Source organism: Malania oleifera, chromosome 4, assembly GCF_029873635.1.
Source record: "Malania oleifera isolate guangnan ecotype guangnan chromosome 4, ASM2987363v1, whole genome shotgun sequence".
NCBI lineage: Eukaryota > Viridiplantae > Streptophyta > Magnoliopsida > Santalales > Ximeniaceae > Malania > Malania oleifera.
The window spans coordinates 793,340-807,791 of record NC_080420.1 but is presented as its reverse complement, the minus strand read 5'-3'; the positions used below and the strand labels follow the sequence as shown (position 1 = coordinate 807,791).

The 14,452-nt window shown below is 35.9% G+C and overlaps 2 protein-coding genes across 2 annotated transcripts; one reads left to right on the top strand and one right to left on the bottom strand.

The window, feature by feature from the left end:
• Positions 1 to 386: 386 nt before the first annotated feature.
• LOC131152901 (subtilisin-like protease SBT5.3) lies at positions 387 to 7,729 on the top strand. Its single transcript, XM_058104851.1, has 11 exons — positions 387 to 482; positions 614 to 726; positions 883 to 980; positions 1,149 to 1,316; positions 2,230 to 2,332; positions 2,686 to 3,202; positions 4,080 to 4,177; positions 4,634 to 4,876; positions 5,084 to 5,195; positions 5,658 to 5,877; positions 6,984 to 7,729. The coding sequence occupies exons 1-11, from the start codon at positions 387 to 389 to the stop codon at positions 7,568 to 7,570; spliced, it is 2,355 nt and encodes a 784-aa protein (XP_057960834.1). The 3' UTR covers positions 7,571 to 7,729.
• A 1,040-nt stretch (positions 7,730 to 8,769) lies between these two features.
• LOC131153433 (WEB family protein At1g12150) lies at positions 8,770 to 11,158 on the bottom strand. Its single transcript, XM_058105726.1, has 2 exons — positions 10,817 to 11,158; positions 8,770 to 10,697 (listed from the first exon to the last, which is right to left on the bottom strand). Exons 1-2 carry the CDS (start codon positions 10,988 to 10,990, stop codon positions 9,087 to 9,089), a joined length of 1,785 nt encoding a protein of 594 aa, XP_057961709.1. The 5' UTR covers positions 10,991 to 11,158; the 3' UTR covers positions 8,770 to 9,086.
• Between the last annotated feature and the right edge of the window lie 3,294 nt (positions 11,159 to 14,452).

Below are 14,452 nucleotides of genomic sequence, written 5' to 3'. Positions count from 1 at the left end.
TTTATGTTGATTTGTATGATTCTTCGTAAATGCCAGCAACCTGCATCATACTTGCTTAATTACTCCCTCAGTTAAAGATCTTCACTATTGATTTATTTACTCTGCAGACAACTAGTAATTAAGTTGTAGGATGTATACATACATACATACATACCAATCAGTTTGAATTAGATCCGTATTATTCGGCTTGATGAAATAAATATGAATTATAACTTTTATCACTAAATAAATAATTATTATATTTATAACTGCGATAAAGAAAGTAAATTAAATCCCTTTAAAGGGGCTGGGGCTGGGGGAGAAGAGAGAAATTAAGATAGATAGGTATGGGAGAGAGCAGAGGAGTTGCACTTACAGCTGGGGATTAATTCAGTTTTAGTTTAATTATGAGGGCTAACTCTTTGTCTCTGCTATTGTTGTCCCTCATCTTCTCAGCCTTCCACACACCATTCCTGCAGCTAGAAGCAGCTGATGATAAAAGGGCAAGCACTTATTAATTTCTCAACTCTCTCTCCCTCTCTCTATTTAATTTATCTGCTTTCTGTTTAAATATTAATTGTGCACTTGTGTGATGATCAATTAATATATGCTGTCGGTGGGGAAGTGACTGCAGTCGTATGTAGTGTACTTGGGACAACACTGGGGCGTTGAGAAAGGGGCTTCTAAATTGGATGCCCATTCAATCACTGATTCACACTACCAGCTTTTGGGTTCTTTCTTGGGAAGGTAATTTTACTTAATTATTTACTTAAATTAATTAATTATGCATGTTTGTAGGTTTTGATGATTATGTATATATATGTACTCCAACTAAGAAAAAACTAACGATTAATTTAATTCTTTTATTTATTTTTTGTAATTAAAGTTAATATGAATGTGTAGCAAGGAGAAGGCAAGAGAGGCAATCTTTTACTCTTATACAAATCATATCAATGGCTTTGCTGCGATCCTTGACAACCAAGAAGTGGCTGCTGTTTCTGGTACTCAACTATCTATTTATGTATTTTTGTCTCTGTGTGTGTGTGTGTGTATATATATATATATATATATATTAATCAAATTATCTTCCTCCCAATAATCAATTGATGTTCTTTATAATTTTGTCTTAATCCATTTGCTTGCGAGTAATATTGTACGCATGGGTGCAGAGCATCCACAGGTCGTATCTATTTTTGAAAATGAGAAAAGGGATCTAGACAGGTCAGGGTCGTCGGAATCTTTGGGATTAGAGAGAAGCAATGACGAGATTCTTGAGGATTCGACTTGGCGCAAGGCCAATTTCGGAGAAGATGTTATCATTGGAAACCTTGACACAGGTAATTAACTCAATGTTCCTCCTTCGTTAACTAAATTAATTACCAACTGTTGGATATATGCGCAGTTTCTTTACTTATTTATTTATTTGTTAATTTTGTAGTTAGATGCTTAGAAATAATTGTTAAGAAATTAGAGGTAATTCATTGATGTTACCCATTGAATGAAATTATAAGATAGTCCTTATACTGATAACTAAAATATATTTTAGCCTCTATACTTTTAATTATTAAAATTAAGAACTTGTACTCGTTAATTTTTTTTCAGGTGAAGCTGTCATCTAAAATAATTTAATGTTGTTTATGAATTGGAAGGTAGAAATTAAGTTAAAGCCTCTGCACCTTATTGATTAGTAGGCCCATTTGTGGGCTAGATATTATTTATTATGAAAAAAATACATATATTTTTTAATTATTTAATGGTAATTGTACACTTAAGCTATAATGAGAACTCATAATCACTTCAAAAATAAAATTTTTGAGATTTTTTTAGTGCTAGTTATGCTCTTAATAAATTAGGGCAGAAAAAATATTTGCATGAAAATCAATAAGCAAAAGTCTTCCATTATACTTATCAATATACATATATATTTATATAAATTTTGTCTTCCAATTTTAATAGCTCTATTATTTTTTGCCCAGCCGAGTTGGCTCAAGTGATAAGGGTAACTTGCGACTTTAGTGACCCAAAGACCATGGGTTCGATTTTTCCTTTAGAGTTTATCTCGGTGAATTACCAGGAATGTATAAATGGGCGAATGACTTTCACTCCTTTGGATTTGGTGTCGTACCATTGTGTCTGAAGTTCTAAAGCGACACAATGATGGCCAAAATTTTCGGGTCAAAAAAGAAAAAAAATAGCGCTGTTGGTTTTACCTTCATCACAATTAATAAAGGGTATCAACTTGAAATTTAGGTGTTTGGCCAGAGCTGGAGAGCTTCAACGACCAAGGCATTGCACCTGTGCCATTCAAGTGGAAAGGATTATGTGATGCAGACTCTGGAATTCAGTGCAACAGGTTTCCCATCTCCCACAACAAAAAAAAATCTTCAATTTCTCTTTTGATTTGCTTAACTTACATAGCAATTTACTTATATTTTTATATTTACTTAATATTTGTATTGATTAATTCATAAATTAACCATCTAGCTGCGGGCTGTGTGTTGACTTTTATATTTTCTTCAATACAAATATTTTTTTAAATCATTAAATATATTAATGTGAATCCTTAAAACCTCATCATAATCAAAACGGCTTTACAAAATACGAGTAACACAACATTATGGGTCTAATTTGCTTGATTAAGTAATTATTCAATTAATTTAGGACTTAATTGGGCCTTTTCTTGGGGTATCTATGTTACACGTGTAGGAAGCTTATTGGAGCGAGGTACTTCAACAAAGGATTTGAAGCTGTAGTGGGCTCGCTGAACTCCTCTCAACTCACCCCTCGCGATACTGATGGCCACGGCACCCACATGCTCTCCAATGCCGCTGGTCGCTTTGCTGCAACCCCTTTCGGGTCCAGCCCAGGGATCGCTAATAGCGGCGCTCCCCTTGCCCGACTCGCTGCCTATAAGGTTTGCTGGCTCGATGGATGTTTCGATGCTGATATTTTGGCTGCCTTTGACGCCGCCATTCACGATGGTGTTGATGTCCTCTCTATCTCCATCGGCGCCCCTTCCTTCGATTACTTTTCAAATTCTATAGCCATCGGCTCATTTCATGCCATCCAAAATGGGATTTTAGTGGTTTCCTCCGCAGGCAACGATGGACCCAATCCTAACACTGTTACAAACATGGCACCATGGATGCTCACTGTTGAAGCCACCAACATTGATAGGGATTTTCCTTCTTACGTCGTCCTCGGCAATAACGAGCGATTCATGGTATGTGCTCCACTCTTCTTATTCGCCATGCTCACTTTAGTCATTACCCTTTTCTTTGCTCCACTCTTATGTTAATATTATATACATTACTGAATCATCTTTTAGAATCTAGGAAGGCTCGAAAATATTAGATTTTGTAGTAGGTGTAGTTTTTGTTGTTTTCTATATTTCTCATGCTCCAAACCCTAAAACAGTGCTTGCAATGCAAGAATATGCCAATGACTATCATTTGTAATTCTCCATTTGGATCAAATGAAAAAGGGATGTGTATTGTGGGAAATGTGTTTAAAATGGCTGGATTTGGTGAGAAACTATGAGAATTGAGATGACTAATTCCAAACTTCCCCCTCCTCAAATTTATAAATTTCTTTTCAAATGTTCTTTTAAATAAGGGATAACATATATAACAAAAATGAGTGACTAAAAAAGAGTTTTTTCCCATTTTATCCTTTTCTTTTTTAAATATATTAAATAATACCTTTTCTGAGAAAATATTTCCCGGAGTAACCCGGAAAATGATTTATTTTCCCATTTATTATTTTTTAAAATAATGTATTTTTTATGGAAATGACACGTGGCAAATCTCGCTACTTCAAATAGCGAGATTTGCTTAAATCTTGCTACTCCAAGTAGCGAGATTACGTCAGGGTTATACCGAGAAATATTTTCCCGAAAAAGGTATTATTTAATATATTTAAAAAAGAAAAAGTTAAAATGGGAAAAAACTCGACTAAAAAAAGCAAAAGAATTCACTTTATAATACCATTCATTCCATGTAGTATTATTGGATTTTTAAACGAATTGAGTTCAACTAAGTGATTTCAAGAACATCACTATAGCACTTACGAGCTTTCTTGCTTTTGAGTTTTGATTTCAGGGGTCGAGCTACATTACCAATACTCTCCCAACCAAAACTTTTTATCCTTTAATACATTCCGCGGATGCTAAAGCTGCCAATGCTTCAATCGAGCAAGCGTAAGTGTAGACTAGTATCATTCTTATTGATTTTTTCCAAATTTCTTCATACAATATTTATGTGTATAGAATCCCGACAACAATTTAATTTCTTCTTAGATTTCAGACTAAGCTAATATATGACTTTCATTTCTCTTTTGAAATGAACTAAGAAAATCATCTAGTTCAAGACACAATCCCAAAATAACTTAGACCACTTGAGGAGTTTGAAAAGAATATTAGGCACCTTATGAAGAAGTAATTAATAACATAATCTCAATCACTGACAATATATTTAAAAATCTTTGTCCTTAAATATTGATGAGATGCAACTTATTAGTCATTATATATATAATGGGTGTTAACAACCAAAAGTTACTAAAGAAGAAGTAAAGAACAAGGTGGCAAATGGCAATGCTAGCTCATTACATTATGTGTGCATGCCCTTACTCTTTCTCTTGCCCTTCAATTTGGTAGGCTACGTTGTGCTTTTGGATCACTTGACCCAACTCAAGTGTCAGGGAAGATAGTGTGTTGTCATCGTGGTGGATTTTCTAGAATTTATAAGGGCTTTGTAGTCGCTCAGGCTGGGGGTATTGGGATGATCCTCTACAATAAGAAGACCACTGAAAACATCTCTCCTCGATCCCATATTATACCTACTTCACAAGTCTCTGCAAGTGATGGGCTTGCCATTTTATCATACATCAATGATTCAAAGTAAGTTATTAAAATAATTATGAATGGATCTAAATATATAGGTAGTTTAATATTTAATATGTTTACCAATGATGATAATCAAGGTGCATGAAATTTGTTTTCTATAATGTGCACCAAATGCACTTAAGTCTTTTTTTTTTTTTTTCAATTTTACCAATCATTTTTATGTTTGATTAGGCTTGATTATTCTATGCCTCTTAACTCTAGATCACCAGAGGCTTACATTATTGGAGCAACAGAATTGGGTATAAAACTAGCACCAGTGGTACCTTTTTTCTCATCAGTTGGACCTAATAAAGTCACTCAAGAGATCCTCAAAGTACGTGCTTACGAACCCGAATTCTTTTTAAGTACTTACTTAAATATGGTAGGAATGCTTAATTCTAGAAATATATGATACCCTTCGTCCTATGTAGGTTCTCTTTTTTGTTCTTCCAATTAATTAAACATTGGAGTTCAATAGTGGCATAAATTACAAACCCAACCCATCTTAGGTGCTTGATTAAATAAGATAAGAGTGCTCAACTCTGAAAATACACATGATAATCGTCATTTTATGTAGGCTCTCTCTCTTTTCTTTTCTTTTTTTTTCTCTAATTAAATATCAAAGTTCACTCTTAGTTACATAAAATTACACATCTAACATATATATATATATATATATATATATATAGAGGTACATATTTACATATATGTGTGTATATATGTATATATGCGTGTATTTATGCATGTATGTTGCCTTTCTTAATTATAATTATGGCTAACAAATTTTGATTTTCAGCCTGACATTGCTGCATCTGGGATGTCTATTTTGGCTGCATACTCAAAAGCTCTAGGCAGAGGGCCTTCTTTTCTTCCATCATATGAGCATCGTGTCACGTTTAGTTTTGATTTTGGAACTTCAGCGTCGTGCTCTTATGTTCTCGGCATTGCAGCTCTTCTGAAAGCCATCCACCCTAGTTGGAGCCCCGCTATCATTCGATCTGCAATTATGACCACTGGTTGGCTCCCTACCTTTCTTATTATTTCGATTTCTTAGTTTTCTTGCTTTGTTTTCTTCTATTGAGAAAAGATTTAAATATGACAGGAGCAACATGTGCAGTCTTTTTTTTTTAAAAAAAAAAATATAAATTTATTAAAGGAGTAACAAACAAGAAATTTCAATCCTCCCGAACGAAAGAAAAGTACAAATAGGAGAAGGGATGAGCTTAATCACCCTCCCAAATCATAGAAAATACAAGAAAACTCTTCCTAGTCCAAATAAGACGGGAGAGAATTGGACCTAGTCCAAAGGTACAGATTTAATAAACATTTGTCATACACCTTTGCGGCTATGGAAAAGTTTTCCTTGAAAATTCTTCCGTTCCTCTCCTTCCAAATTTCCCAACAACTGATTGTCAGAATGACTGCTTTCATCTTTCTAAGAGACGCTTTGAGCTTTGAAATATTTCATGTTAAGAACAATGATTTTAGCATATTTGGCTTGACCATGTGATTACACGTTCTCTGACACACAATAGCCTAAATCTTCTTGCTAAAATGACAATGCATGAAAATGTGATCAACTCCTTCACTTTTTATCTCACACAGAAGACACATAGAGGCCATCCTCCAACCTCCTTTTTTAACAGATTGTCCAATGTAAGAATTTTGTTGTTAATTGCTAGCCAACAAAAAACACTCGCCTTTGATGGAATGAAAGAATTCCACAACTAATTGTATGGGATTCTTATATTATTGCAATTGCTTCCACTAGCGAGATGATTGTAGAGGCTAGACACTATAAAGGCCTGAGAAGCATTGAGGGTCCAAGAACATGAATCTTTACGCCCCCTATTTATGTTGGCAACATGTGCAGTATTTTCAAAACACAATCCTATGTCATTGCTGCAAGTGGGATTTGCATACATAGACACACACTATGGTGCATACGAAGTGCAATGACATTGGCATATTAATTGTAACTCTTAATTACATAGCGCTCTCTGTATCTTGCCTGAGTCTTTTTCTTCTTCTTATTTTTTATCGTTTTTTTTAATACTTTAACCATTTAATTAATTAGCATTCAATTATGTGATGTTGTGATTAACATATGCATTTATTTCAGCCAAAACAAGGGCTAATATGAGAGAGCTAACGGTGAACGAGTCCTTGGCAGTGGAAAACCCTAGTAGCTATAGGGCAGGGCTAATTCGACCCAACCATGCAGTCAACCCTGGCTTGGTATATGATGTAAGTACCCTTGATTACTTGAACTTTCTTTGTGCCATTGGTTACGATGCAACCAAACTTTCGAGATTTGCAAATGAAAACAATAAGCCATACGAATGCCCGCTAAATGCCCCCACCATCATGGATTTGAACTACCCCTCAATGATCGTCCCCAATCTCTTTGGTAAGATTAAGATGTATCGAACAGTCACAAATGTGGGAGCTTCAGGTAGCACCATATACGTCGCTCGCATCCAAGAACCTGTCGGAATATTAGTTAGGGTTGAACCAGAGTGGTTGAAGTTTGAGAAGGTGAATGAAAAGAAAACATTCACGGTGACTCTTGAGAGGAAGGAGAAAGAAGATGAGGATGATGATGGCGGCAACTGTTATAAGTTTGGAATGGTTATATGGTCAAATGGGGCACATGTAGTAAGGAGCCCTCTCGTGGTCGGTCTAAGCAACAAAGAGGGACTAAAATGAGCGAGCATTGAGTGGGAACCACCCCCAACTCCTACCATGTTGCCACAGTATGCATGAAGTTTCCATCTTTTTGTTGCATGTAACATAATCTTGGAACTCTATATGCAAGCAACAATGATTTCTTTTTTCCAAGTACATCTACTTGCCCTATGTTTGAAACTTAGAATTTTGAACCTTTGGATTTTAATGTTTTTTAACAATGCGTTACAAAATTACTTTGAGTTATGTTTAAATTCATACAAATTTAAGCATAAAACTTGAAATTCATACTTTCAAATACAACCTGAATTAATTGTAGTGCGATATAAGTACTTTATAACTTTGATTTGATCTCTTTTGTTTTAAGTCAAATTTTGTGTCTATTTCTTTAGATAATTCATTTCTTTTCCTTTTTATAATAAATCTCTTCTAACAAGAAGAGAGGCTTTGCTAGAAATAAAAAAGTCCTTTAGGGAGATTTCTATTATTGGATCCTACATGACAGGGGCCCCAATATAAATAAGACAGTCTGGTTTTCCCATCCGATCCTTAATACTCCAAACAATATTGGATCCTAGATGATAGGGCCCACATAATTTATTGAGACACACTATTTGGATTACATGTTCATTAAATCATGTGGATTAAAAGATTGTGAGAGACACCGTCCCTCTTGGAAATTGAGTTGAAGATGTTTAACTCTTAGAATTTAGAGTTTAGAATTCCAACTAAACATGGTTGAAACTTCAACATATGGCTTCTAATTTCTTATTTCCAATAATATTAATTTTCATAATTTTGTGTTGTGCCCTTGAAAAGCAAAACCCCAGTTTGTTCTTCTCTAACTAATATTTGTGATTTTCACTAACTAATTAAACTTGATTTTTCTCCCTGATAAGAACTTAAAGGTGAGTTTTAATGAGATATTTTGGCAATCTTGTAATCTTTGTATGAAATTCAATTGGTAGATGGAAACTCAAGTTTTTCCTTGATTTAAGATTTTGCAACTATTAATTAAAAGCATTTAACATATGTCGCCTTTGAATTCTCAAATAAAATTTAGGGTCTATATATATTAAGAATTTTATTTGACTAAAAAAAAAAGGAAAAAATTTATTTTTCATCACATTTTCTCTCTATATCAAATTACTATTAAAAATTAAAATTTATTTTAATATGATTAAATTTTAAGAAAGAATAAATATTTATAAGTTATAAAATTAAAATTTTATTCATTGATTTAGTATATTTTATTTCCAAATGTATTTAGTTGGTGCATGACCTCAAAATACAGATTAAACTCCACGTTTGGCATTCTAGAAAAGTCCTGTATAATGTTCCATATTCTTTCCTTACCCATTCATTCACAGCTGCAATTTAATTTTCAAGCACCCCCAATCTTAGTCCCATGCAAAAAAAACGTAAAACAAAACAAAACATTGGTTCTTCTTTTTCTATGTAAATTTTTGCTGTTCAAATCTAAGGCTGCTGTGTTGAATTTGTTTGTATACATATATAGTCACATTTATTCTTCCTTTTACGGAAGTTCAAGATCGTGGGAGGCAGTAGTAATACTGTGGAAGGCTTTCTTTTGTTCTTCTTCTTCTTGACGCCGCCTCTTGAGCTCGCCCTCCACCGCCATCTTTGCCGCCTCTGCCATCTCTGCTTTCTTCACTGCTTCCTTTGTTTCACTCTTAATATCATCGATCTCCTTCATCCTCCCCTCTAACTTCTCCGCCGCTTCCCTTTCCCTCGACTTGATGGCTTCCATCTCAGCCACGGCGGCCGCCACTTTCACGTCTGCCAACTCCTCCGACTCCTCAGCTTTCCGACTCAACGATTCGAACTCCTCTGCTGACAGGTTGATTATGGCACCGGCGCCATCTGGGAGATCCACCGGAGTAGGAGCACCATAAGCACTTTTTTCGTACAAAACCTTCATCTTAATCTGATCAAGAGCATCCTCCTCTGCTTCTCTTGCCTCTTGAGCCTCTTCCACTGCAACCTGCAGCTTCTCCTCTGCCTCGTTCGCTGCGTTTCGCATTCTTTCGGCTTCCGTCTTCAAGTCTTCAATGCTCTTGCTTATTTCCTCCACTTCTTGTCTCGTGTCTTGAGATTCTGAGGACAGCTGTTGCAGGGTTGATCTCATCTCATTGGAAGCCTCTCCTACTTTGTCTTCCTCTGCAAGCGCTGTTTCTAGCTCTGTCTTGCTCTTCTCAACCTCCTCGTGTAAGCTCCCTGTCACTGACTCTCTCACTGCTTCCTTTTCCTTTAGTTTGAAGCAATCCCTCTTCGCGTTCTCCAGTTCCTGCTTCAGCCAATCAACCACGCCTCGCAGCGAGCTTTCGTCTTCCGTAACCTTCTGCAGCACCTTCTTAGCATCGTCGAGCTCCAAACTTAGGATTCTCACAGAATCCAGGCTGGAAGCCCTGGCAATTTTTATTTCCTCTTGCAAAATTTCAATCTCCCGGGTGGCTTCCACTAGCTTCTCCTCGAGATCTGTGGCAAGTTCGGGATCGAACTCGCTCTTCGAACACGCCAACTTCATCTCAGTTTCCTCAATGGCAGCTTTGTGGGATTTTTGGTGCTCGCTTCTCTCCGTCATAATCTTTGCCTGCTCCTCTTTAGCTTGTTGAGTGGCAAGCTTCACATGATTTAGGGATTCCTGCATAGCTGCTATGTCCTTGGCTAGCTCACTCATTTTTTTTCTGTTAATCTTTAATGCGTGTTGGGCATCCGCCGCCTGCTGAAACCCCACAATTTTGGCTTCGAGGAACGAATCGAAGTCCTGCTGGATTTTCCTGAGCTCCTGCTTCACAATGGCAAGCTCATTACTGGCAGTTCTGTACTGGTCCCTTTCGTGATCTAATTCCTCTCTCCATGTGTTCCTGCTTCCAGGGGGTTTCAGGGAATGTGCTTCTTCCAGCTGTTTAGCCCGAGCCTTCGCTGCTTCGGTAGCCTCTACGGCTGATTTCTTCGAGTCCATCACGGCTTTGAGCTTGTTGGTTAGATCCTGCAGCGTTCTCTTTGCCTTTTCAAGATCGAAATGTGCTCTGCCTTTCGTATTCTCGGCATTCTTCAGCTGTTCCTTCAATTTGGTTCGCTTTTTCTCGGCCAGGTGGAGCTGGGTTTCCTTGTCCAGCACCCTCTGTTGCAAACCATATACGAGACGAGTAGACAGGTTTTTAGATTTAGACCACGATTTTACAAAACAAACTGAAACAAAGCAAATGTTGAAGCAGTGTTGGATCACATATATATGCATACCTCTGCAGAAGATTTTGACGTTTTGGTTTGAGGCTTCATCCTCCGCATTGCGCCGAATAAGCTGACAGCGGCCTTCACAGATTGGAATGGGGCTCTGGTGTCAATCTCTCCCACCTCTGCTCTTGGAGACCCCGGCCCCTGATCGGGATGCCCTTTGATGCCCGTTCCCTCCATTCCTTTAATTACCTTTAATCTGTACGAAACTCATGGCCCGTGAGCAATTTCTATTCGTTAAGAAGATGAACAATTAAAGCAGAGGATTAACATAATTAATTAGTACTACGCGTCTGATAGCCTGAAATTGGAGCCATCAATACAAAATTGTATTGACTTTTTTGTTAAAACTCCATCGCAATTAACTAGTTATATTTGTTATTTTAGTATGTAAATCCCATTTGCTAGATCAAATATTTTTTATTTTTTATTTTTTCTCTTTGACATTTGCTCTGCTGCCAATTTCTATCCTCCGCGATCCCCGTTGTTTACAAAAGAAACAATGAAAAAGATCGAGCTTGTTCGCTGTGGGGTGTTGAGGAAACTTATTGGGCTATGAGAAACCAAATTGGGTAGAAGCTTTTAATCGCGTCATTAATGTCAGAAATCATACATATAAACTGGCTGTTTTTGGGTTTGGATGAAAATTACAATGGAACTCTACAGGGAAATTCGAACTAGCTAGAAAGGCTTGTAAGAATTGCATGTTTCTTCAAGAAAAAAGCATGCAACAATTAACGAGTTCAGAAAAAGGAAACAAAAAAAGGACGAATAACAAGAACAACACAGCAGACGGTTTGGAAAAACCGATGTGCACCTGAGAATCCAATTGTACGTACGTATATGCGATGAAGCGCAAAATCAGAGGTTCGATGTTGAATCCAACACAAATGCTTTTGCTCCCCGATTAATTCCAAATGCAATTAAAAGGGAAGGAACCAAACAGATTGTTTGTCCCACAAGAAAATCAAATTAACAGACGAAGCCCCTCCAGAGAGAGAGAGAGAGAGAGGTTAAACCAAATGCAACTTTGAATTTAGCCAGAATGCAGTTTTTGGCTAGCGCTTTTGGAGGGCTATTAATGGAAAAATGCCAAGCTTGCAGGTCAACATGTTAAGAGCAACATACTAATGTTAGCTTCATTTTTGAAAAAAATTTTAACAAAGCAAATGGTAGCTCAAGTTAACAAAGAGAAGAATGTGTGGAATAAACTATGTGGAGTAGTCAATCAAATTCAAATAAGATACGAAATTTATGATGAATAATGAAGATTTGCATTTAGATGCAGACATTATGATTGCTTTGTAAAATGAAACAGAAAAAAAAAAAAATGAGTGAAATGAAAATTTATATGAAAAATATAATAAATCAAGCAATAAATTCAATTTTATTTACTTCTTCTATTTATACATGCCAAGCATGTAAAAGATAAAATCATAAATTACATCCTAGCAAATGAAATTAGAGAATTCTATAAATACGTCAATAATTAAAATAATTTAAAATAATTAAAGCTTAAGATTTTACCATTAATGGATTAATAGGCAGGTCACAATATTTTCATCTTCAAAAAACAAGAAGACTTGTCCAAGTAAAAGTATCGGTTAATTAGAAAAAAAAAAAACATTTATGATTTTTGACTTGGAACAGAAGAGACGGTCAATGCCTGGGCCTGGGCCAATTACTAATGTTCTCTAGCTAGTCCGTGCACGGTTGCCCCGGGGCCCAGCCTGGACATGGGCCTTTTTTAAGTGAGCTGTGAAGTTATTAAAGCCCATTAATTCTTAACAACCCAACCCAAATTATAAATGCAACAAACTCGAGCTCGAGACTGTGCTTTTAAAATCCGGACCGGTCATCGTCCCAGTGATATATATATATATATATCAAAATCATTCATTAACTAATTATAATAAAACAATTAATGAAAAATAATTTAGATAAATTTATAGTTTTTTTAAATAGTAAAATATATTTTGAACTCACTATAATTATTTTATGTAATTAACCAAATAAATATTAAAAAGCAAAGAAGAGTATGATTTTAGTTTATTAATTATTTATTTTGGATTTGAAATTATATTAGATTTGGATAAGATTTTATATAAAATTATATTAAAATTTATATAAATCTATTCAAATACAAATCTAAGATATGAAATTTATATTTTCAAATGTTATGAGCTCTACTTAATATTTATTTTTTATGTGAAAAAAAATGTAGTCGTAAAGTTTGACCAAGTGACAATGGATAGGTAGTTTACAGCCTAACATCCAAAATTCAAAATCATTCTATTCTTATGGGCGGGTTGACTTGCCATTGACTCTAATTTTATGATAGCCAACCATATTAGTACTGATTTGACACAAATTCAGTTCTAGTCAAACTGACTAGTTCGGTCCAAGTTTAAAAACCATGCTCAAGACTAAGCAAATGAGACTTAGGTCTCTCTCTCTCTCTCTCTCTCTCTCTCTCTCTCTCTCTCTCTCTCTCTCTCTCCATATATATATATATATATATATTGCAATTACACCACACATGCTGATTATTCCAATTAAGCTTTAAGATAAAAATCATAGATATAAAATTATTTTTGATTTGTCATAAAATTTTGATATACTCCAAATATATCACCTACCATAAGTTCAAAGGAGACTAGAACTCAACATTGATGAAGGCAGTTACCACCCAAGTCAACTGTTTGGTCAGAGCAATTGACGTTGGTGTCATGATGACCAGAGTTACGCTTGCACCATAATTCGCCAATAAATGGTATATCACCCTTAGGTCAAACTCCATCGCTATAAATGAGGATTCAGAGAAGATGTTAAAGTATCTCATTCTAAACTCTAATTTACTGTTGCATAAAAAACCTCTCAAGTCAATCCCTGACTTAAACATTGGAGAGATCCCCCGAAGTACACCCCGAGTCCTCCAAGTGTTACTTATTTATCTCTTTTTAGGCGGTCATGATCAGGAATCGTGAAGGTCATTCAATTTTTGGTTGCAATAGTTGACGCCGTCTGTGAGAACTTCTTGAGAGGTTTTCTCTTTCAATCCTTAATCATGACCACATCAAATAATTGAAGGTCGATGCATTAGCTTGATTGAGATCGTCTGAAATGTCGTCGTCTGACACCTAGATGTACTCAACACCGTCTGATCCATCGCTGATCGAGACCATACCCAGCGCAAACTCTTCATTCGCGGCCTTGGATGGGACACTACCATCAAAAACCTTTGCAATCTCTTCTCCACCAACAGTGACCTCGAAGAATACGTCGCGATCCTTGGCAAGGTCACTAGGAAAAGTAAAGGGTACAGGTTTATTACGTTCAAGCACATCAATGGCACATTGCTTGCATTGAAGAAGCCAAGTAAGAAAATTGACGGACGAATAACCGGGACCTAACTTGCGATATTGGGAAATTCGGGATCTAATGCAAATCCGACTACACTTGATGTTTTTATGTGCAAGATTTATGTAGCCAACGTGTCTATTCTCAAGGTATGATTTTTTCTTCATCATACAATAATAATTCAAAAAATAAAAAATAAATAGATGCCACAGTTTCAACGCTTAAAGAGTTCCGCCTTAATGGCTAGCTAATAATAATTAATAGGATGTTCAAATTATTTAA

Excerpts from the sequence above, each read along its gene's own strand:
- LOC131153433 (XM_058105726.1), bottom strand. The coding sequence starts at position 10,990 with ATGGAGGGAACGGGCATCAAAGGGCATCCCGATCAGGGGCCGGGGTCT. Across the intron at positions 10,698-10,816 it reads CGTCAAAATCTTCTGCAGAG|AGGGTGCTGGACAAGGAAAC; the intron begins GTATGCATATAT and ends GGTTTGCAACAG.
- LOC131152901 (XM_058104851.1), top strand. The coding sequence starts at position 387 with ATGAGGGCTAACTCTTTGTCTCTGCTATTGTTGTCCCTCATCTTCTCA. Across the intron at positions 483-613 it reads AAGCAGCTGATGATAAAAGG|TCGTATGTAGTGTACTTGGG; the intron begins GCAAGCACTTAT and ends AAGTGACTGCAG. Across the intron at positions 3,203-4,079 it reads GCAATAACGAGCGATTCATG|GGGTCGAGCTACATTACCAA; the intron begins GTATGTGCTCCA and ends TTTTGATTTCAG.